Source organism: Aptenodytes patagonicus, chromosome 8 (genome assembly GCF_965638725.1).
Source record: "Aptenodytes patagonicus chromosome 8, bAptPat1.pri.cur, whole genome shotgun sequence".
Classification (NCBI taxonomy): Eukaryota; Metazoa; Chordata; class Aves; order Sphenisciformes; family Spheniscidae; genus Aptenodytes; species Aptenodytes patagonicus.
The window spans coordinates 7,939,214-7,963,376 of NC_134956.1; the positions used below are offsets into that span (position 1 = coordinate 7,939,214).

At 43.9% G+C, this 24,163-nt stretch overlaps 1 protein-coding gene across 3 annotated transcripts in view; it reads right to left on the reverse strand.

The window, feature by feature from the left end:
* POC1A (POC1 centriolar protein A) overlaps positions 1–22,821 on the reverse strand; it is a 66,871-nt gene extending 44,050 nt beyond the window's left edge. Inside the window, exons 1-8 of one of the 3 annotated variants that reach the window (XM_076346191.1) lie at positions 22,760–22,821; positions 22,323–22,401; positions 17,463–17,547; positions 14,052–14,223; positions 10,345–10,524; positions 9,128–9,235; positions 7,653–7,768; positions 557–690 (exon numbers count right to left, since the gene is read on the reverse strand). In XM_076346191.1, coding sequence (XP_076202306.1) covers positions 557–690; positions 7,653–7,768; positions 9,128–9,235; positions 10,345–10,524; positions 14,052–14,223; positions 17,463–17,547; positions 22,323–22,352 — 825 coding nt within the window. In that variant the 5' untranslated portion in view covers positions 22,353–22,401; positions 22,760–22,821. Of the gene's footprint in view, positions 1–556; positions 691–7,652; positions 7,769–9,127; positions 9,236–10,344; positions 10,525–14,051; positions 14,224–17,462; positions 17,548–19,091; positions 19,188–21,943; positions 22,074–22,322; positions 22,402–22,759 lie in introns of those variants that run through there. The other 2 variants (XM_076346190.1, XM_076346192.1) reach the window with 2 other exon arrangements.
* Between the last annotated feature and the right edge of the window lie 1,342 nt (positions 22,822–24,163).

Sequence of the window (24,163 nt, forward strand, 5' to 3'; positions counted from 1 at the left end):
AGGCCGATCAGTTAAACTTAACCAACCAGCAGCATTTATCACCTTCAATTATTTAATTAAGACTGTAAACAAAGTGGAAACATGTTCCCAAATCACATCGCAAAATATATTTCCTCCATTTTACCACTACTGTCCTTAAGTCTCCTGTCAGGTGATTTATCTTCATAACACTTAAGTCAGGGGGCCAAGTGTTATTTCACCACTCTAGAGAGGGAGTCAGAGCTGTGGTACAGAGTGCACGACAGACCCAGGATTAGAGTCTGGGGTGCAGCTCCGACTGTGCCCCTTAGGACTTAGACTTGCACCCTCAGTACTGGAGCTTCCTTTCTGCCTTGTTTTGTCATCCTCTCCATTCCTGCCTTACATCCTTCCCTCTCCATAGGCCTTCCCTTCAAAACAGTCATGATCTCAAAGATTATTACTAGTACTATCATCATCGTTTTATGTAAGGAAGTTTTCAAAAGATTTTTTGGTCATGAAGAATGAAAGGCTCAAGCACAAATTTGCCCAGTTTGTTATGGGTTTGTATGTTACTGTATAAAAGGCTGTGTCTCACCTGGTGACCATGAAGGGTATACAGAAGTCTTCCTTCTAGCAAGTCCAGAATTTTAAGAGTTGAATCATTGGAAGCAGTAACCAGATAGTTTCCAGAGGGGTGAAAGGAAAGACTGTTTACCACAGCACTGTGCACTAAAGATGGAAAAAACGTACATAATAATCACCGAGACCAGTTTACATAAGCCCAAGGCGAAAGAATAAAATAAAGTACAAGCACATTCCAATTTTCTGTTATAAAGTTTAACAGGAAAATTATCATGGGGGAAACATTCCACAAAAACTCTTCAAAGCATTGGAGAACAAGGGCAGCATTCAATTCTTGTAAAAATAGGCACTACTTTATTGAAAGGAAAAAGGAAGCTTTGCCAATTATTCTGGGAGATTTAAGACTACAAAAGCTGCCAGCATAGCCCCAAAAAGTAACTATATGCACAAGTGAGCTATACAATTCTGCGAGAGAGCTGGACATTGACATATTTTACTACCATGGAGCTGCTGTTCTCGCTCCCAAGTGATTCTAGAATAAACTCTATATGCTGGTATGTTAAGGAGAAGACTGAAATTATGATGAAAGAAACTCAAAGTTGGCATTGCACAGGTTCTTTTGGTTTACTACCCAACTCTAACCAAGACTGGGTTTCAGAGAAACTAGGAAAGAAGAACCAGCAACTTGAACATGGTCCAGTATAAGCATTACTCCTTCAGCCATCCAATTCACCTCACCAAAAATTTAAAACAAGTATGAATAGACAAACTATCAAGAGTGTGAGCTTCCAATAAAGCAATCCTTCCTGCATGACAATGAAGCCTAAGAGTTATTTTGAAAAGACTTAAAGAAAACGCTCTAGGAAAAAAGTCAAACTACACTTTTAAGTTCACTGTAATATTAAACATCTATCTAATGCATGGCTTTTTCCCCCTCCCCGAACTTTTACAAAACAGGCTATTGAACATATTTATTTATGAGAACATGCAGTACTTTACATATGTACAGCTTTCTGAGCGTATGTGACATTACAGAATATTAAGACTATGCTTGAAAAGGGTTTTAACTATCCAATTATTCTTAATTATACTATGTGCCCTCCAAATGTTCTGATGTCTCAAATCTACTACTACTAGTACATCTCCCCAACTAAATTTCTATTCCCTGAGAGTCTACTGTACATTCCAAATCCAAACTGCATGTTAAAAAAACATCAAAATACAATTTTAACGACACTAGAAGCAAATATTATCTTTTGCAGATGTGGATTTGAAGCAGAAATCTGACATAACCTTGCTCAATTGTAAAACATCTACTTTTTAAACTCTCAGAAACACTAGATACCTCAGCTTAAGTTCTGAGAACATAACTCCCTCTTGTCCTGGACTATTAAAAAAACACAGAAGAAAACATTAACTCAACACAGGTAACTTCTGAACAGTGATTCTTGCTGGTGAATACTGCCTCTATCACACAGCTAGATCTTCCTCTACCCCCCCAGCCCTGTATTACACTATGTATTAAAGGAGAAAAAGTCTATGTGGAGTTTTTCTTCCTGAAAGAGTGCTAAATAAGTTTCTCCTTTGAAAATTTTATTCTGAGTGATTTGTAACATTCCTCACCCCATTAGTGTCTATATTCAGATAAGGCAAACATATTTTGTCAACTAAGGCAAGTCCTGAAATGAATCACACCAGAAATAGACGAAGTTTATGATGTTCTAGATAGTGAATAAAGTATTTCCAGTTTCACCAAAATAACTTTTCATAACAGAAAGATATCACACAGACTGGCTGTGTAAGCAGTTGCAGCTTCTGTGCCCAAGGAGTTCTTGGCTGTTGTAAACTCAGAAAACTTCCTCTTCTGCCAAAACAGCTCATACCTCCCACAAGACCATTCACAACACCTCTCCAAAAACTTGCGAACACATCCTGCAACCTCACTTTATTTCATGTTGTAAACAATAAATCCGGTGCAGCACAAGGTGGCATCTCCCAGTAACTTGTTGCTACAAGCCTACCCTTCTGCCAGCCAAGCCCCAGACAAGTAACAGCCCCTTAAGGGACTTATACTGGGGAGTTAATTACTAAAATAGAGTCATGCCAGCCTATAGAATGACTGAACATTGCTGTCCCAAGTCTGGCAATACTACTTTTATGTAATCGGTGAATGTAACCTCTTAGTAACCAGCAGTCAGAAGATAAATTAGGATGGACTTGACACAGCCACAGTCCCCAGTGAACAGATAACCACCATTCAGCCCCAGCTGAACTGTATAAAAGTACCAATTGCTCTTTTTAAACAGCAGTAAAGAAAGGTTAGAGCTGTTTCCATAGACCTGCAATAGTGGTGACCCACACACAATTTTGCACAGGAAAAAAATGTCAGGCAATAAACATTGGCCATTTTAGTAGGGGGATGATCTGCTGTACAAAAAAGTTGGCGCCAAGTAGAGGACTGAGTAAAGTATCTGTCTGTTCTCCTGTACAGTAAGTGTGACCAGAGCATACTTTACTTTGCTAAAAAACCACACCATACAAAAGATCTTGCAGTTTACTCTCTACTTCCAACTGTCATTTACAAATGTCACAGTTGGAACAAGTCCTGGCAACAAGAGCAACACTGCTAAAAGACTAATCAGTTTTGGAAAACAACCCAACTTTAACATGCAAGAGTCTGTGGCACGGCTACTTATCTATTAACTCCTCGATGCAACTCAATCTTTAAAATGGATTCCCTTGAAATCAGGCAGCATAAGCATGTACTAAGGGAAGAGATGCCCTCTAGTGGGACTGACATGGCAGCTTCACATGGAAGAGCCACAAAACTGAATCCACCAAAAGGCAAGCGTATAAACTGTCGGAAGAGCAAGACTTACAAACACATCTCCAGAACATATTACAAATGCATCAGTTTGCAGTCACAGGAGCATGAAGTGACTGCATACAGCCACCACTGCAATTTTAGGTTTCTTTGGCTTTTATGACTCAATCATAGACTGGTTTGGGTTGGAAGGGGCCTTAAAGATCATCTAGTTCCCACCCCCCTGCCACAGGCAGGGACACCTTCCACTAGACCAGGTTGCTCAAAGCCCCATCCAACCTGGCCTTGAACACTTCCAGGGAGGGGGCATCCACAGCTTCTCTGGACAACCTGTTCCAGTGCCTCACCACCCTCACAGTGATGAGTTTCTTCCTTATATCTAATCTAAATCTACCCTCTTTCAGTTTAAAGCCATTACCCCTTGTCCTATCACTGCATGCCCTTGTAAAAAGTCCCCTCTCCGGCTTTCTTCTTGTAGGCCCCCTTCTGGTACTGGAAGGCTGCTGTAAGGTCTCCCTGCAGCCTTCTCTTCTCCAGGCTAAGCAACCCAAACTCTCTCAGCCTGTCTTCACAGGAGAGGTGCTCCAGCCCTCCGATCATCTTCATGGCCCTCCTCTAGACTCACTCCAACAGGTCCATGTCCTTCTTATGTTGGGGGCCCCAGAGCTGAACGCAGTACTCCAGCTGGGGTCTCACGAGAGTGCAGTAGAGGGGCAGAATCACCTCCCTCAACCTGCTGGCCATGTTGCTTTTGATGCAGCCCAGGATACGGTCGGCTTTCTGGGCTGCAAGTGCACGCTGCCGGCTCATGTTGAGCTTCTCGTAAGCCAACACCCCAAGTCCCTCTCCTGAGGGCTGCTCTCAATCCATTCTCTGCCCAGCCTGTATTTGTGCTTGGGATTGCCCCAAACTATGTGCAGGACCTCGCACTTGGCCTTGTTGAACTTCGTGAGGTTCGCACAAGCCCACCTCTCAAGCCTGTCAAGATCCTTCTGGATGGCAACCCTTCCCTGCAGCGTGTCAACTGCACCACACAGCTTGGTGTCATCAGCAAACTTGCTGAGGGTGCACTCAATCCCACTGTCCCTGTCACCAACAAAGATGTTAAACAGTGCCAGTCCCAATACCAACCCGAGGAACGCCACTCGTCACTGGTCTCCACTTGGACATCAAGCCGTTGACTGCAACTCTTTTGAGTGCAACCATCCAGCCAATTCCCTATCCACCAACTGGTCCACCCATCAAATCCATGTCTCTCCCATTTAGAGAGACAAGGATGTCGTGCAGGACAGTGTCAAATGCCTTGCAAAGTCCAGGTAGATGACATCAGTTGCTCTTCCCTTTTCCACCAACGCTGTAACCCCATCATAGAAGGGCACCAAATTTGTCAGGCACAATTTGCCCTTACTGAAGCCATGTTGGCTGTCACCAATCACCTCCTTATTTTCCATGTGCCTTACCATAGTTTCCAGGAGGATCTGCTCCATGATCATGCCGGGCACAGAGGTGAGACTGACTGCCCTGTAGTTCCCCAGGTCTTCCTTTTCTCACTGCCTAAAAGTGAGGGTTATGTTTCCCCTTTTCCAGTCAGTGACCACCTGCCACAACTTCTGAAATATGATGAATAGTGGCTTAGCAACTTCATCCACCAGTTCCCTCAGGACCTGTGGATGCATCTCATCAGGTCCCATGGACTTGTGCACCTTCAGGTTCCTTAGATGGTCTCAAATCTGATGTTCTCCCACAATGGGCGGTTCCTCATTCTCCCAGTCCCTGCCTTTGCCTTCTCTGACTTGGGCGGTGTGGCTTGAGTGCTTCCTGGTGAAGACTGAGGCAAAAAAGTCATTGAGTACCTCCACCTTCTCCATATCCCGGGTAATTGGGTCTCCTGTTTCCTTCCAGAGGGGGCCCACATTTTCCCTAGTCTTCCTTTTATCACCGACATACCTATAGAAGCTTTTCTTCTATTTCTAGTCCAAAGTTTAATAAACAATTAGAATTTACACAGTAGCTGTTAAAAATAACACTCATAACAGGAAAAGATCACTTCAATAGCAAGGGTGTCAGACTAAAATGCCATTCAGTAAGGGTGGGATACAGGGGAAATATATAACTCCAAGACAAAAAATAAACCTGGCAGCCAAACCTAAACCACATTAGATTCAGACAATTTAATAGCAGTAAGTGGAAAGCAGGAAGGGATCATTTTTGAGCCAAGTTATACTGTGGCTGGAAACACGCACTGCAGATCTTACTACTGTTGAAAAGCTGATAAAGTACGTTAAAGGACAATCTGATACTGTTCAAGTATTTAAACATGCTACCTATTTTAGCAACAAGACTTCAGAAAGGCATTTCCAAGTTTTGATATGGGTCACAAGTTAACAATAATTATTACACAAAGAGTCACACTTCAATATTCATCATTGTAATGCTCAATACCGATGAACAGTCCTCAAAAGGTTTGATTTCTATTAGATTGTTAACTATCAGAGAACTGGCAGTGATTGTGAGTATAGGAGTATAGGAATAACTGAAGAAATAAATCATTATATGAGAGTTCGAGGAGCTCAGGCAGGCTTACAGTTGAAAGAGTTCAAAGAGTGCTCGACTTGACTATACAGGGAAAATACACTTGAGAGGAGGACCTCACATTTAGAAGCCAGAATAAAACACAACCCAGGTGCAGGAAGCTGATGCTAGAAATACAATTTTTTTTTTTTCTACCCAAGAAAAAACTCTTTCCAATGATGGTGGTATCAACATTGGTGCTTAACAGTCAGATCAACTGATCATACTGGTGTTTCCATCTATACGCAAAAAGCAAAAGAACAGCACTCTATATACAGCAAAATTACAAAAAGATTCTAAAGTTTACAGATTGTTCCCACTCCGCAGCAACCTCTTTTTGGGGACCTTTTATTTACTTTTTTATGGAACCCAAAGGACTTCCATAATCTTAATAGCTTCTCTGCAGACAATCCGCATTTGCTTCGAGATAAGTAACTCCCATTGCTCCTACCTACCAGAAGAGGCCCAGTCTTTCACAGGTCGCTGTGAAGGAAGACAAACAGAAGAACTCTGCTCCTTAAACATCGCTACACTTTCTCTGCCTTTCTATATCAAGGGAAACTAGAGAACTTGCTTTAGTTTAGAACTCAATTTTTGTCTCTTAACTTGCAAAGGCAGCAGGAATCAACTGCTAACTATTTTACTACTCTGTCTTTTCTGCCTGGCATTCAGCTGTGAGGCTGTCGCAGCAGGAACTGACAGTATCTGATGTGAATTGCAGAAAGAACAATACACCAAGCTCCAGCCCCATAACTCTGATCTGCTTTACTAGCATGCCAGAAGCAGTCTTCAAGAAAAGCTAACAAAATTAAGTTTAATAAGCTATCTGTACTGGAAACAGTGCTTGAGTATATATGCAAATATACTACGGCAGCCCTAAAAATCGTAAATAGTAAAGGAAGTAAAAGCCATGTTTAGGCTCAAGCAACTAACATGCACAGAACAGTACAATCAAACTCAAAGAAGCTTGCAGGGATGGGAAAGGACCCTTTTCTATCCAGTTCTACCAAATGGCAGCACTAATCAGTTTGACAAGAACAGGTAATGGGAGGAGATGCCATTTTGAAGGTAAGGGTAAAAAAAAGAAAGAAAAAATGTAGACTACTAAATATAAAAGCTAGCTACTCCAAGGACAAGCCAACCTGGACAAGTCATAACAAGGTCAAAGCCCATTCTGGAAGCTGAAAACCAAAGGAGACACTGGAGAAAGAACTGTAAACATGGATCACAGTATAGAATTGCAATTGGTTGATTTTGATTTTCTTCTTTTGTTAACTTCTCCTAGTTTTCTCATGAAAAACAACCTTTTGCTTTGCTGGAATGCATCTGACTCCTCCTATAGGCTTATTCGGAGGCAAAGGCCACATCTTTTTTAGTGCACATCATTTACTCAAGAACAGTGAATATGAGCCAAGTGGCATTGCAGATAACACCTACGACATGAGACTGTGTCAGCATTGGGGCTTTTTCGCCTTTTTTGATGGTGGACAGAGAAAGAAATCAGAACAGAGGTGTTTCTCCCCAATATGTGAGAATCAGTCTTGGAGCTAACAGAAAGCCAGGCATGGTATTTGGTGAAAAAAGGCTTCCACTTGCAGGCCTAAGCCAGTGCCTTTCTGGAAGAGCAGCAGGTGATGGAGAAACAGTCCTTGGACTTCAGAGCAATTCATATCAAAATGTGGAAAGGTCTGATTTTTCTAAGATCTTAACTTGCCTTGATAATGTTGAAGAAGTCTATTCATCCTAACGTCCCACACTTTCACTGTGTTATCTGTACCAGCCGCAGCAATGCATGTACCACTGGGATGAAAATCCACATGATTCACAAACCTGTAAATTGCAGTTAAATCCAACTGTTTACATTCAACTCTTGCTAAAGATCAAAAAGGTCGTTTCAAGAAGGGAAGCTACATCATGATGCATTGAACATTACACAAAGGAGGAAGTAACCTGAGAATTCATATTGCTAAATTTCTTGCTTATAACCCCAAGCAGACTGCAGGATTATATCAAGCATACTATCTTCAACATTTTGCATTACAGGTGTAGGAGCTGTAGATACAAGCCTCCTGAAGTCTGATGGATCTGACTGTCACAACAACATTTTCAAGTGTTTGCTTATACATCTGCTATTAAATTAACAGGATTTCTAGAGTGGTGTGTACAAGACTGAACAGCTATTTTTTCTTCTGTTACTCTTAACTAATTTTAAGATGGAACTTACTGAATTTGTGCCTGAAATCGTATGTTGCCACTTAGAAGGTAGCGAGGCTGAGACCAAATTGCTTTCTGGACTTGTACGTAATCAATTCTTATTTTGAACACACAAGCACAGTAAAACCTTCAGAACTTTCAGTGAAGAGCATCTTGTAACTCCTCACCCAATCCATGCAAGAAATTGGATAAAATTAATTACCCTTTGAGTATTCTTGTAACAAATGCTGAGAAAGCCGAGATATTTCAATTGGTGGTTTGGACAAGTTATATTCTTAAAAGCACTGGAAAAAATAACGCTGTCTGAATTTATCTTAATATCATTGTATATTACCTGGAAAGAACAAAACTTTGTACTTGAAAATTCAATGCAACAAGAAACTAGGAAGATTCCAGTCTGTTCTCTATGGATTTGTTTTGTGTTTCTGGACAAATTAACTTTTGCTGTGGCTAAATATTCTCCATGAAAAAAATCCTGATTTAACAGCTGGTTTTCTGAATACAAAGTGGGTTGGTTTTTTTTTTTTTAACAACTTTGGTACGCAAAAACTTGAGAATGAAACAAAGCATCCAAGTACCAATCTGTCAGTACACTTTTGATCTTTTAATTTACTTCAACTCAGAGCAAAATATAAAACCTTAAATTCTTCTTCTTCTTTGTTAAGCATCTCCAAAAATAAGCAAGCATAAAGAAACTAAGGCTTGACGTGTTGGACAGTTATCGAAATATAAGCCTCAAGGTTCCAATCTGGACAAGTCATAAAAAGGTCAAAGCAATTCTAGATGCTTTTTTGCATCTCATCCTCTGCTGCTTTTGTAACAGGTGCTAATGATTTTTTTTTTTTTTTAAGAGGTAGAAATGATTGCCAGGACAAGGACCTCTGACTGCAGTCACAAAACAAGGTGTACATTCACCAGGCATCACCATTTCAGCAATCACAAGACATCGGTCCTCGTGCACCGCCAGGTACTTACCCCCCATGCTCACAGAAGGAGTGTATACATTCTCTGCTGGTTTTATCCCACAGTTTGACAGTTTTATCATCACTGGCTGACACTATTAATCGTCCATCAGGAGAGAATCTAAGACAAGAGTTATAGCAATTAAGAAGTGCCCACAAACAAAAGGTGTACAGGGTCAACTGGATTTGGCCAGCTGTCAAGGTATGTTGGTAAACACACCTCACTCAAGTCACACCGGCATCAGCGAGACTAAAAAAAAATCTAATCACTTGAAGGGAAAGTCCTCAAACTATCCCTAATTCCACAAGCACATAAAATAACCCTCAGGAAAGTCTTCAGTCTAACTTAAGATCTCCTGTCCTACTTGTTTCCATTTAAGCGTATCTCAAGTTGTTTCTCTACCCTAATTCAAAACAATTCCTACCTTTGCCACAAACATTCAGAGCAATGTAATTACTCCCAAGATAACGGCTGCAGCAAGAGAAGCTTCATCATTCTAGTGCCTTAGAAGAATGTATTAAGCTCTTACTGCAAAATTTCATATACAAGACAGATCAATACATCTCTTCAGAGGCATAATTTTACATGATCAGGACTTGAGTCCCTAACTAAAGATCATCATCATACATACTGGAAAAACATTCTTTCTGCTCTACTGTGGGCATCTATAGTACTACCAGTCACTGCCACCACCACGTTCAAGAACTATAATGAACTTTTCACCTACAGAGAAACTGTGGCTTTATCCTAAATACATATGTACATAAAAACTCAGAACAACCAAGATGGAAAACGGAAAACAAAATCCAAGACAGTTATCAGGAAATAATAATGTTTTTATTACGGCAGCAGTTTCAGCATTTTGGAAGGAGCTCAGGTGATCATTTTGAGAGGCATAAAAAGTCTAAAAGTAACTAAGCTGAAATAACAATTATAATATAAATCTCCCATTTTGCTTCTCTTAGCAACTTCAAGATGCAAAAGTCTCCATACCAGGTAAAAGCAAATCACTAAGCAGGAAAGTCTCTGCTTGCCAAAGTTCACCAAAGCAGCACAAAGTGAGTACACAACTATTATCTGAAGGATCTCTCCACAGGTCAGCAACATATTTCAGTCACTAGACACACTTGAATCATCCTGAATAGAAGTGTGCTGCACAAGACCATGATGTTCAGTCTCTGCTTTGAGGAATAAATCCCTACCTCTATTCATCAGAAAGCTGTACTTACCTGGCACAGCGAACCCAGTTTATGTGTTGACTAAGTGAGAACAGAAACTTCTGCCTGTGAACCATCCACACTTTGACTGTTTTGTCATCAGAAGCTGTAACTAAGGACTGGCCATCACCGGAGAAATGAACACTTCTTACAGTTGCCGTATGAGCCTTGAAGACAGTAGATTCTCCTTTGCTATACAGAAGGAAAGAACACTTTAAAACTGCACAACAGGACAGCAGAGACATTATGTACCTGAAAACACAAAGCTTCTGTGTGGTGAGCCGTGCTATTAATCACCATTTCTATGGGAACTGCACATGCTTACATTAGGAAGAAAATGTTGATCAACCCCAAACAAACTCATGCTTCATGAGCTACACAGAATACATAGCTAAAACCAGTTGTTCCAGTTCAATATTGGAGCCCAATCCAACAGGAAACAATCCATGTTTCCTATAAAGGGGCAAAAAGACTATTGTTAATTTGTGCAACCATTTAAAACAACATTTGTGGAAACATCAATATAAAAGAAGATGCTGAGTTTCTGTAATGTTTCCAGGTCCTTTGCTGCAAGGCAGGTGAGGAGGGAGGTAAATGTTTTCACCATTCATCTAGACAGAGCCAAGCAGGCAACTACCTCACAGCTATTCCTGTAATGGCCCATGCTCCAGCTGAACACTTCCGATGCAGCATCACACAAGGAATAACACAACTGAACTCAGCATGCCTGATGTTGTACAACTTTGAGCAAGCTACCATTAACTCAGCCAGGCAAGACAAAAAACAAGGTATTGTTATTATTCTTTACCCGTCATTTCCAGATAAATGCAAGAGGCATTCTTCTGGCAAGTAAACGCAAGGCATATTTAGAGATCCAAAGCACAACATAGTTAGAGATCCAACAGGTATATGAGACTCTTGGTCCAAAATACATTTCCAGCACATACTGTACTACCAGGAGCTCCATATTCAGACAGAAGAGAACAACAGAAAGACATGGTGGTTTGCTCCCTTCTCCGTTAGGATTTAACAGACTTTATACTGAGGCTAAGGACTACTAAAACTGTAAAGGCCAAAAAAATCAAAATACTATGTATCTTCCAGCAATATTCCCTCCCTCCTCAGAAAAGGTCAGAGCTGCCTAGTTTTATTTAATCCTTTAGCTGCCAGAAGGCAAGGAATAGTAAAGGTTACTTCTCAGGAAAGTTTTCTTTCTGTCCAAAACCACAGAACATCCTCAAGTCTGATAAAAACTTATGCAGAAACATGAAATTACAAAATTCTGTCAGCATGGCTTATAAAAAACAAATCCCAAAGACAAAACACACACTAGTGTAGCATTAACTCCTTCAGTAACACATCACCCTTGAAAGGGACTGCAAGTTTTCAGATTCTTTGGAAATAAAGTCCTGGCCCACAAACAGACTATGGGGCAGTTTCTCCCTTCCCTTTTAACGACAGTGCAAAACTGGCAAGCTGAAGGTCTCAAACCCGATTCAACCTCAGTACTTTTTTTTGTTCTCCCGAGAGAAGGTAAATTGACAAAGAATACTAAATAAACACAGATTAAAGGTGCCATGCACCAAGGCATTCACAACCAGCATAACAATAACAATTCCCTTTCCACACTGGCCCTTTTCTGACATGACAACCATAGGTGCAGTTTAGACCATAGAGCTCACATGCCTAACCAAGACAGAATCACCCAAAACATAAAAGTTCCATTTTCCCATCACATCCCGGTCCTTTCTTAAAATTTATACTTCAGCTTCTGAGAAATCTAACAAGTTTACACTGTAATTTATTTTCAACATTCTGTTTCAGCAGCACAGATCTGGAGATAGCAAAATGACAGTGTTAGTCTCTTCACAGGAGATTGATGAGCCGCAAGGTTAAATTTTAATCATAATTCACCTTGTGCCTTTTAATAATATATATGCTGACACGTCATTGTGATCATTTCTTCCAGGAAAGTTTAACTAAACTGAAATGAATTATAATTGAAGTTACAAGCTGCATATTTTAATTTTGCTATAAATTAAGTTTTAACTTTATGCAATTTCTACCATATTTACTGTTTAGTCACTCCACCATTATGAGAGCACTGAGACAGTTCTGTAGCTAAAGGTAAGTTGGAATTTGCCCAAAAAGCAGGACCTGTACTTTTGTCACATGTGAATAATAGCGTATCTGCCCCAGATGCATAACTCATTCTGAATACAAAGTGAGTGCTAAGAATTTACATTTACAGGAGTTCAGGCATTCTGATAGTTTCAGGTGAGCATCGTGATGATTAATGGGTAGGGGAAAACGGGCACATCAATCTACTTTAAGTTAGACCAGGGTGTTACTCTAGCAAACATTATCATAGACATTTAATAGTCACTTTTATCACATATTTTAAAAAGTCACTTTCAGAACCTATCAGTTCCATGGCAGAGGATACTTATGGTTTTAATAGATCATCAAATAAAGCTTCCAATGGGTAATCATAACCAGAAAAACTCAAAAATAAACAACTAGAAATGCTTTCCCAGGTTCCTGAAGTGACATGTCCATCTTAAAGTTGGGATATGGTTTTTTTGTGTGGTTTTGTTTGGAGTTTTTTTGTTGTTTGTTTTTTTTTTTAAAATACCTTTTATTTGCCACCACAATCATCAGGTCTGCTGCTGGACTAAATCCTTTAGTCTTTGATAAAAGCAATTTACAACCTCACAAGCAAAGGAACCTCAGATACCTTTATATATGCCTGCCCATTCAGAAAAAAAACAATCCCACTGTTTAGTGTGGGAACCAAGAGACCAGAGGACACACTGACAGCTGCTTTTCTGCATCTCGGCTGCAAAAAGCTTCTCATTACTTGCAGCAAGTTTTCAAGCAGAATTTCTGCATCTCTCTCCCGTTTGTGTTGTATTTCAACTAAGTGTTCCTTGTTGAAGATGTATCACTTAAAACAACGCATCGCAGAGTAAAACCATAGAAGCTCTGAGATATCTCAGCCAATGATTGTCAAGGACTTGACAGGCATTAATGACTTAAGGCAACTAAACCCTCTACTCAGAAATGGAAACTTAATAAATATACATTAAGACCGCTAAGGTACTGAAAGGGTAAGTAAATTCTTGTTAATCATATGCAAGCTCACAAAAAAGTCAATACACAATCCAAAGTAGTCTTTCACCTTAATAATATACCACCACTTACTATCAGTGGAACACAGAGTTACTAATTTGAGACCAAGAAATAAAGATTAAAGGTACCTAACCATTTTGTGGACTACAGCAAGCACGCAAGCTAGTAACCTCCACCCTGCTCACAGAACAGGTATCTCCATCACTAAACCCCAACTTGTGTTTCAGCATCTTGCTGAACACTGGCAGAGAAGCAAAGGATCAATTTGCTAGGAGGAAAGACAGACTGGGAGAGGAAGGGGAAGAAAAATCCAGTAATTCACCACTGATAAGTTACATTAATGACTTGTTACGTTAGCATAGGAAGTTAATACTGACTTTAAGCTTTGCAAAGGATTTTAGTTTTGTTTCCAATGCAATTTCAAGACCAAATTACCTCTCCTCTGTCAGAGCTGCCACATAAAATGGTGGTTCTTTCCTTCAAACAGATCCCAGTCCCATAGCTGGAGAACTGCTATTAAAACGCAAGGGGAAGATTCCAATCCATAGTTAAAACACAAGGAGAGACAGAAGGGAATAGATACTTACACACTAGGAATCCATAAACGGACTGTTTTGTCTCTAGAGCCTGAAGCTACCAGGTGACCAGACGGTGAAAACTGAACACACATCACTGCATCTTTGTGGCCCACAAAGCGATAGGCTCTCATCTGAGGTCTCATACTCCAGATCATCAGGCACGAATCCATCGAGCCACTTGCTGAAATAAAAAGACAAAACAAAACCAAACTTGCATTAGTTCTCCTGCAATTACACTGAAACTACCTTTCACACTCAGTTCACCATCACAGCTTCCAGCAATCTCAAGCACATTGTCCTTTACACTTCACCAGTGTACTGCATACTGTATATTTCATTAGTAATTCAAACAAAACAAAGTCATGCATTGGCTTGGACTGACAATTCTACTTCCAAGAGTCAGTTCATGCAACAGCTGCAGAGGCAAAAGCCACACAAGTTGCAAAACTTCCTCCAAATACATACACACTAAGGAAACACACAGAAGGTCTGTGGATGAAGGTTATCTCATCACTTTTTTACTGGGAAGCAGACGCAGCTATTAGCTGCAGCAGATTAAATACCAAGAACACACTACAGATTAAGCAGAGAAGCCCTGTAACAGCTGGCGACTTAACAGCAACCCAGCTACATCCCCCTCCAACATCCCTCTCGTTGTTGCAAAACATTGATCAAAGCCAGCTCAGCAGTTCTTAACAATTTATGAAAAATCCAAGCTTACAAAGAGATTAGAGCAGTGTTCAGTTTGCTATCAGCAGGAGGAGTCAGCAGGACTTGGTGGTAGTCATGAGAGGCTTTAAGGAACTATGGATGGACATGAGGTCCCTCCATCTACTCACACCCACTCTTCCATTCTCATGCCTATACTCACCTGTGGAAAGAAAATCCAACCAACAACCACCACAACTTGCCTTTACTCTTGGGCTTCCGAGAAAGGAATGGAAGAGGGCAAAGGCACTCTCCAAAGACAAGAAGGAAGAGAAAGGGCTAGAAAGAGACCCCCGAGGGCAAAGACTCTACTTATGGGAAGGCAGCTGTCCCCCAGGACAGATGCTGCTTTTTCAAGATCTCCCTCAGCAGCAAGAGCAAAGGGTCACACAAGAAGGAGGCAGAATTCAGGTATGCATGCTACATCCATTGCGAGCACAACCAATCCTGTCTTCAAAGGCTCCCTTCTTTGCCTGGCATCCCCAGCAGGACACACTGCTTGCTGTAGGCAGTGGCCAGCTCCAGCTTGACAGCAGCACGTCTCAAATGAGAGCTTCCAGACATCTCCATGACACTGAACTCCATACAAGCAACATCCCCCTCCCTATCTGACGGGAACAATATCAGTCCCTGCCAGGAATACCAGGCAAAAGGTTTCCCAAACACAAGAGTAAATTCCACTTCACGCTAAAACTCCCCTGCTCAGGTCCCATCACCAGCTCTGAACAGTGAAAACTGAAGAGCTACTCATCCCTTAAAGCCCGATGTGTTGTGTGAAGTCTGCAGCACTGGGACCCTAATGATTTGTAAAAGAGCAAACATATGCCCGTGGCAACTTAGTCTCAAACAATGACAGTAAAAATACCCCTTCAAATCAATTTTAATGCCTAAATAACAGAAAACTTTGTAGATTTTCCACAGGCAAATACAGAATATACACATCTTAGCCTGCCAACAAACCCAAGCTGCATCTGTATCTCTCTTCCTGAATGCCAAGTGGGACATATCTCCAGGGAGATCTTAAGATGTTCCTAGAAAAAAAGATCAGTTTGATGGTAGGTTCTGATATAGCAGTATCACAAATACAAGAATATTTCAGTTCATTAGCGTTATGGCAAAATACCAACTAGATTTTGCTGAAAACATCCTTCTATTTCACAGTGATTTCAACACAAAAATAATCACCTCTTTTCCTGCTATTGATTCGGGATTAATATATGCCCATTTCAAACAGGATCATTCATTATGCATGTCCCCTAAGGGGAAACAAAAAAACCTAGATATTTGTCAGCTCAATTGTTGGTTTTGTTTGGTTTTATATTTCATATAGGCAACATCCTTCCTTAGTGATATAAAAATTTAAGGGGAGACAACTGTAAAAGTAGATTGAGCACACGGCCTAGTGTCAAGAGATTTGAACGTTAGTCATAACTACACTAAGTCGTTGTCTGGTAAGGATATTAAGTTGCAGTATCACAGCTTCCCCAGGACTGATGTTAAAAAATTTCAGGAAAACAATGCTCTGACATCTCAATAAAGCACTTCGGTATGATACTGTTTATATGCGACTTGTTGGCAATAACTATTGTCATTACTGGATTGGGCAAGCAATCTAATGGAATAAAAAGACCAAGTCCTCTAGGTTTGGTTGGGGGTTTTTTGGGATGGAAATGGGGAAAAAAAACTTGAGAGTCTCATAAGAGGCAAGTACACATGACTCACCCAACAGAACCGGAAAAAAATTCTTAGAATTTGTTCCCTTTCTTACCTGATCTCACTTACTAAAAATATCAAGAGCAACCTTTTATGGTCTAGATGAAGGGAAAGGTCCCTGTACTACTTCTGAAAGGCCATTCAAAAACAATGCTAAATTACATTCAGAGCACCCTTGCTAAACAGAGATCTGCAATGACTGGGTAAAGTTTTAGGGATACACAAGCAGAATCACAGATGCAGAGCAGAGTGAACTCTTGCTCTGCAATCGAAGACACAGGAAATGGAAAGGAAAAGAGAGCAGACAACAATAAAAACAGCAGCAGGGAGAGAGGGGGGTCCAAGACAAGTTTGATTAATTTTCATTTCCTTGCAGCTTCCAGAGTGTTGCGTAGGCTGCAAGATCCAGAACAGGATTACTACCTGCTAGACTGCTGCATTTCTATTTCTATTTATTCACACCTACTGCACCCACTGTCTGCCACGTATATTGCCTCAAACTATCGCTTCTGCCTTATCTTCTCTGCGAGCCAAAGCAATGTTCACCGTGCCACACAGACTGAATGGTGACTTCACTAAGAGCCAAAAGCCCTCCTGGTTCCTACTCAATGCACGCACAGTGGGTTACTGAATAGCAACTAGGACACAAGCCTTGGCGTAACCACAGGCAGCTGTCTAAAGGGGAGAAATGGAAGACAGAGGAGAAAAAGTAAGGTTTTTACCTTAAGTTGACTGCATGGTAAAGCCAGGTATGTGAAGTGATAATTACGGTAGAAGTCGCTAAAGCTCTAGCAGGATGGACACAATCTGCCACCCCTATAGTTCAACAACAGGATTTTTTTCAAAGCACACAGAAATGAAATTCTCCAAAATCTCTTCATCATGAAAACAAGTTCTTTGCTCTTGTAGAGCTCAGTACCTCCACTGCTCCCTCCATTTAACTAAAGCAGAGAAGCTCTTTCTTTATCATCTGGCCATCAAAACAGAGAGACAATTTACCCAATTGTTTCTTATTGAGACTGAAGTCCACGCTAGTGACAGCATCTCTGTGGCCTTTGAAGTGTTTCTCCAGGGACGGATCTTCCTAAAAGACAATAATGTTCAGACGCTATGGATTAAGAACCATCTTCGCACAATAAAACCATTTTATTTCTACCACAAGCGAACCAAGCCACATATTCATCCCACAAAAGCTGGGTAGAGATAAGAACGCTGTGGAACACAAAATGCAAATTTCACATGTATCGACAAACTTTAAAAGAGGCAAATTAGCCAAGCTGATAACCCCCCTGAATCTTAGGTTACTTGCACAAATCATTCATGCATTTTTACAACATGCTACTGGTGCAGACACCCCAAAGCTGACCTTGGAACAGATCAGCCATGTCAATGACCACCTGAGCAGGCAGTCGAGCTCAACTTTGCTCTGACAGCTGCTCATCTCAGCCCAGGGGTAGCCAAGAGGCCACTGTTTGCACAGAACGGACAAATTTGCAAGACTTAACACACCTGTCAAAAGAGACAGGTAGAATCAGAACTGCAGCAAAATAGAATGACCCACTACCCTTCCTCTACCTCTGGGGAAGACAGCATGTCCCTACACAGCACCTTGCTGCAAAAGCCAAACCAAGCCTGAGGTCAGGGGGAGAAAAAAAAAACTAAAAAACACTGAGAACCATTACAAGAGGTTGTAACTCTTGAGAATTGTCCAGACTTCAGAACGGGCTGATCAGCCTCCAATCCCTGCTCTCATACACATAGTCTCTGCCTCCTTGGCAACTCCCACCACAGCCTGCTCCCCCTCAGGACTTGACCGCCCTGCTCAGGACTTGAGCCCCAGCCTGCTCAAGCAAGCACCCAGCCCCAGAAGAACAGGGTGACCACAACACCCAGCACCAGCCCTCCCCAGATCCAGAGCTCCTCCCACCTGCACCAGCCCCCCCCCAACAGCCTAGAGGTACCCCCACACAAAGACACAGTCCAATCCCAGCTGTAACAGCACCCCAAGAGCCGGGGCTGCCCCCCCCAAGCCCAACTCTGCCCCCAGTTCCTCCCCAGCCTCAACTGCACGAGGCCACCCCACAGCCCGAGCCCAGGTCAGACCCTGCTGCACAGCCCAACCCCAGCAGCACTAAGCCTCCCCCAAACCCAGAGCTGCCACCACCACCACCCCCCCAGCGCCCCCCAGGACTTCCCCTGCACAGCACAGCCGCAGCAGTACCAGACCGCTCCCGGCCCGGCACCAGGCCTGCCTTCCTCCCTCCCCCAAAGCACCAGGGACACCCACCCTCCTTTCCCCAGCCCTGCACGACGTCCCCCCCGGCACCGTCTCAAGGGCCGCCCCCATCAAACCCCGAGCCCAGGGGCCCCAGGTACCCACCACCCCAGCGCCAGGGCCCCCCGACACTCCCCCGGCCTCAGAGGCCACGGGCCCCCCTCCAGCACCCTCCCAGACGCCCAGGCCGCCCCCGACCCGGACCCAGCAGCCTCCCAGGCCTTCCCGCCCCCTCTCAGCGGCACTAAACCCCCGACCGCAGCAGACCCCAGCCCCCCAGGCCTTCCCCCTCTCAGCCCAGCCCCGGCGGCACTGAACCCTCAAGCCGCAGCAGGCCCCGGCCGCCCCCTCACCAGGCAGCCGGCAGCCATGACACCTCCCGCGCGCCGCAGTTCAGTTTCCGCGCCTCCCGCGCCCCGTAGCAACGGTTCCGCCCTTAAAGGGGCCGCGGCGCCGGGGCGGAAGGGGCGGGCGGGGCCACTTCCGGCCGTGGGCGGGGCCTGCCCGCTGACGGGGGGGCCGCCATTACAGGCCCGTCCTCCTCCTCCTCCCGCCAGTCGGGTTATAAAGCAAGCCCGGTTGGGAGCGCAGGGAGCGGGGCCTCACAGGCCTTGCCCTGGAAGCCGGGTCCTCTGAGCGCAGCTGGCCCTGAAGGTGCTCACCGGTGTTAGAAAAATCTCCTTCCCTCGCTATTAGATCAGTCCGTCTTTACAGTATGAAAGCGTATTAGCTTTGTAAATATACAGTAGTTCACGTTATGCACTGCAATGTAAGGAGGTAGTGAAATTTTACTGGAGACTTTGGTATTGTTCCTGCTTAAGTAAAACAAACTAAAGGAGAGCCCGGCCCTGGGCATAAGGCCTGTGCTGCGTGGAAGCTGAGAGCTGCCTGCGAGGGATAAAAGATCCCCCTGAACAACCAAGGTAACACCAGCATCCTAGCCTCTCCGGCATGGCTTTGAAACCCTCCCAGCATCATAGAATCATTGAGGTTGGAAAAGACCTCTAAGATCATCGAGTCCAACTGTCGACCCAACACCACCATGCCCACTAAACCATGTCCCGAAGTGCCTCATCTACACGTCTTTTAAATACCTCCAGGGATGGGGACTCAACCACTTCCCCGGGCAGCCTGTTCCAATGTTTCACCACTCTTTCAGTAAAGAAATTTTTCCTCATGTCCAATCTAAACCTCCCCTGGCGCAACTTGAGGCCATTTCCTCTCGTTCTATCGCTTGTTACTTGGGAGAAGAGACCGACCCCCACCTCGCTACAACCTCCTTTCAGGGAGTTGTGGAGAGCGATGAGGTCTCCCCTCAGCCTCCTTTTCTCCAGGCTAAACAACCCCAGTTCCCTCAGCCGCTCCTCATCAGACTTGTTCTCCAGACCCCTCACCAGCCTCGTTGCCCTTCTCTGGACACGCTCCAGCACCTCAACGTCCTTCTTGTAGTGAGGGGCCCAAAAATCATATACAAATATCAAATACAAAAATCATATACAAGTAACTCCAGGCAAGACCGACTCCAGGGATGTCTGGATCAACAGACAAGCAGCAAGAATGCTGCAGAAACAGGCTTGCTTTGCAAAGTTTTTCCTATGATTAGCAATCAGTAGCGTGGGTGTTAGGGATTAGTCAAATCATGTTGTACCTGAATGCTTGAAGGGTGTAAGATCCCTGTGTAAAACCACATTTGGAGTGCTCCAATTTGGACACCCCATGCGCATAAATATCTACCCTTGTAATTCTAGACTTTGCATCCCAGCCTCTCTCCTCAGTCAGCACGGGCCAGTTGCAAATTTTCATAACATGGTATGTTGCCCTCACCACTGCCGAGACGGCATTTTCCATCCTGTCACACCTCTCCCCAGCACGGCTCTTATCACAGCAGCAGGAGATGTGCTTCCTAACTTTGTGCTGAAGTCCAAGAACAGCAGAACTGCACGTAATTCTCCTGCCTATATTTTACAGGCTCATTTTCAGACCATCAAACATTGCGTTCCTTCCTCTTCATCCTCTGGGCAGGAGACGTTCCTGTTCACTTTATCTGAATCGTTCCTGCTTCGTTCGTAAATGCAGAGCACTTACTTGTTTGGAGGCCTTGTGACTTAAAAGCTGAGTTTTTTTGGACGGAGCTTGTTCTACTATGTAAAATTTGGTTAAAAATGAAACGGGATTTTTCTCCAGTTATTAAGGAACTGACAACTTCGTTCAACACATGGGGAATCCTCCAGCTTTCATTCCAGTGTTACCAAACCACTTCCAATTTACACAGGTCTGGCTTTGTTGTTGAAAACTGCCTGTTACGGTGTAGGGCAGTGGATGGGCTCTAACATGGCGCCTCCCAGGAGTACAGCCAAGCAATAAGGACCTTTACAAGACACATTTCAAGCTGTGCTGAAGTTGGACCAGAAATTATTTTGCTCCCACTCCTAATCAAGAGCAAAAAAAGGAAAAGAAGTTTTCCCTAATGTGAATTAGCCCAAGCAATCAAGCTCTCCAATTCCGAGAAAGCAACTGGTCATGTATTTTGTTTAAATGCATATTTGTGCTTTTTACAGCTTTTTTCCTTTTTCTTCTTTAATATCTCTAACTGAAAAGTTGCTTCATGCAGGGTTAAAAAACATTTGCTTTCTTAAGGAAGCAGAACCAAGTGGAACACCTGACAATTTCAAACCTTTTCCTTATCTGCCAGGATGCTTTGCTTTGGACAATGTCCAAACACACCTCTCCCACTGCCAGCTGCAGCTTTTTTCCCCCTAACTCAGCCAACAGCATCAAGCCAGCCTTAGCGTGCACTGGCTGCACCCACAGCAGTTGTGATCAGTCCCTGGGGATGGCACTTGCACCTCCCAGCACCTCCACGCGATTCCAGCGAGTGGGAAAAGGACACAAATCCCCGCTGAGGTCGGCATTGGTACGAGGCTACATACACCGCTGCCAGCCCGCATTCACTGCCTACGTGTTGCCTCTTGAGCCTACTGACGTCCCTCATGGCCACAGCAAACCAATAGTGGTGCCATCCAGGCTGCCTCAGAGCCATAAACACAATACCATGAACTGTGCTTCTCAGGGAAGCCTCCGTCCTTCTCCCTCCTGCACTGCCATCCCGTGGTCAACAGTCTGCTGGTTCAAGGGTGTTTGTGTGTCTGAAAAGCTCCCTGTTTCCCCCGGCCCTTTGAGTTACTGGGTCTGAAGAGATACATACCTCCCTCAGGCACGGCCTTTCTGCCCACATAGCTATGGATCTTGGATCTATAAATCTGAAGCAGTTTCCAGTATCACTTAATCTGTTCCTCATGAAATTCTTTGGCATTTGAATATTAGCAGTTCTTTCTCTGCACGGAAATAAACCAGAACACAGAAAAGATGCTAAATATGCCCGAGGCGCTAAAGAAGCCTTATACAACCCGTTTTAGAGAAATACGAAGTCAGAAACATGTTGTGGTTGTGCTCCCACTTATAAAAGCGGGAAATGGGAACATTTGCTTTTAGTGAAGGATTCCACCACCAGAAAAACCCCAAGCCACCTTTTAGATGATACAGTAGCAGCATCTATGGTGGCCATGGATGGCTACTTCACTTACCAAGTCCTCAGCCCTGGGGTGCCACTGCATAACACCAGCAGCCAGAGGAAACAGCAGCCCATTGGCGAGACATTCACACCTGCAGCAGTCCAGAACAAATGTCAAAAGAAAAAGAATTAAAGAATATTCATGCCAAGGTCTTGGGGAAAAAAAGGGCCCTCAGGAGCAACGGGCACGGGCACACATCAGGTCCTGTGGTGGAGAGAACACGGTCTCCAGATAGCCCAGTTCAGCCAGGGCAGTGCTGGCCAGGCTCTGTCCCAGCATCTGAACATCTTTGTGGCGTTATCTGCCCTGTGTTTGGGCAGGATGGGATTTTCCCGTCCCTCAAACACCGTGGCCCTGGGAGCCAGCCCCCTCCCAGCGCCCCAGCCAGGGAGATGGACCTCAGCCCATGTGCTGTCACCCCGCCACAGGCAGCACCCCGGTGTCACCACCTGCTTAAGAGACACGGCCGGGAGTGCGACTCCTGCTTTTCTTCAGATGACCACCTGAGGGCAGGCTGAGGCCTCCTCTTCCAGCCTTCAGTTTTCTAAAGATAGAGAAATAAGCAGAAAAATTGGATAAAATGCAACATGATTTCATTAAAGATGAATCATGCCAAACTAGCCAGCTTCTTTGTTAAGACTACCATAACTCTGGGCAAAAAAAGCGTTGAGCTAGCCCCTTTCAAATACCACTTCCCAGCTTGCAACCTAGACATTAGACAGTAATTCTCAGCAAGCCCTTCCCTGGGGTTATTTGTACAACCATCAATCAGGAAGAGACCAGAAGCCCCAGGATCTGCCACCTCTGTCATAACAAGAGAGCCGTGCGTTGCCAGCCCTGCCAGGGCGGCGGTCCCTGCACACTGCAAGGCAGCACACAGCCACGTTGGGCAGCAAAGCTATTGCATAGCATCAGACCCACCCAGAATTCAGGTGGGTCGTTCTTGCATGAAATTACAGCTAACCTTTGCCTTCAAGCCTGGTTCAGAAAGCTCTGAACTTCTCGCTAGAGTGAGTGGGTCTAAGTTTAGCAACTAAACTGAATGTTTACCACTCTGTATTGCAAACCCCAGTTCTCACGTGTCTGGTTAATATTTAAACTGCTGAGCACACCTGTCTCTAGACACGCTTTTGCAGTTTTAAGAATATGCCAACTGGGGGACAGCGTGCTAGGCTTCAGAAAGCCATGATGAGACTGTTTTCCTGGAAAAGCTGAGGTTCTCAACGAGACCAGTGGTGGGAAGAAGTATTTGCCGTCTACTGAGGAAGCACCAAGAGATGTGGAGTTGGTCAAGGCAACGCGCACAAGCTAAGATGGAACCAGCAACCGCACCCAGGTCTCCCAGTTGCTAGCAGCACTCTCAGAACAAAGTCATCCTGTCTCCATGACCACCATGATCCCAGCACGGGTCTTCCACAGCTGTTTTGTGTCCCATCCCAATACACCCCAGAGATGGAGGCAAGGGGCCTTGAGCAACCAACCCTGCAATGCTTTGGCATACGTCAACCCAACCGGCTGGGATGAGACAGCCACCCTGTTATTGCCACTTTGCATCCAGAGAGCACAGAGGGGATTTAGGCAGCCTAAGCAGACAGCTACAAGGAGCCAAAAATTGCAGGTGAAGATCAATGTAGTCCAGAGACTTGCTGTCCATATTTCCCTCGTTGCTGCTGTGGAGGAGGCAGCTGCAGCCAGTTCAGGCACCGCAGAGGGGACCAGGTCCACCAAAGAGCTCAGCTGATGACAATGACATGGTCCCATTGCTTCCATGGGGAGATGCTGCTTTACATCAGCTGAAGATGTAGCTTGCTGCCACATCAGTGATTTTCTCTCCGACTAATGACTTCATCCTC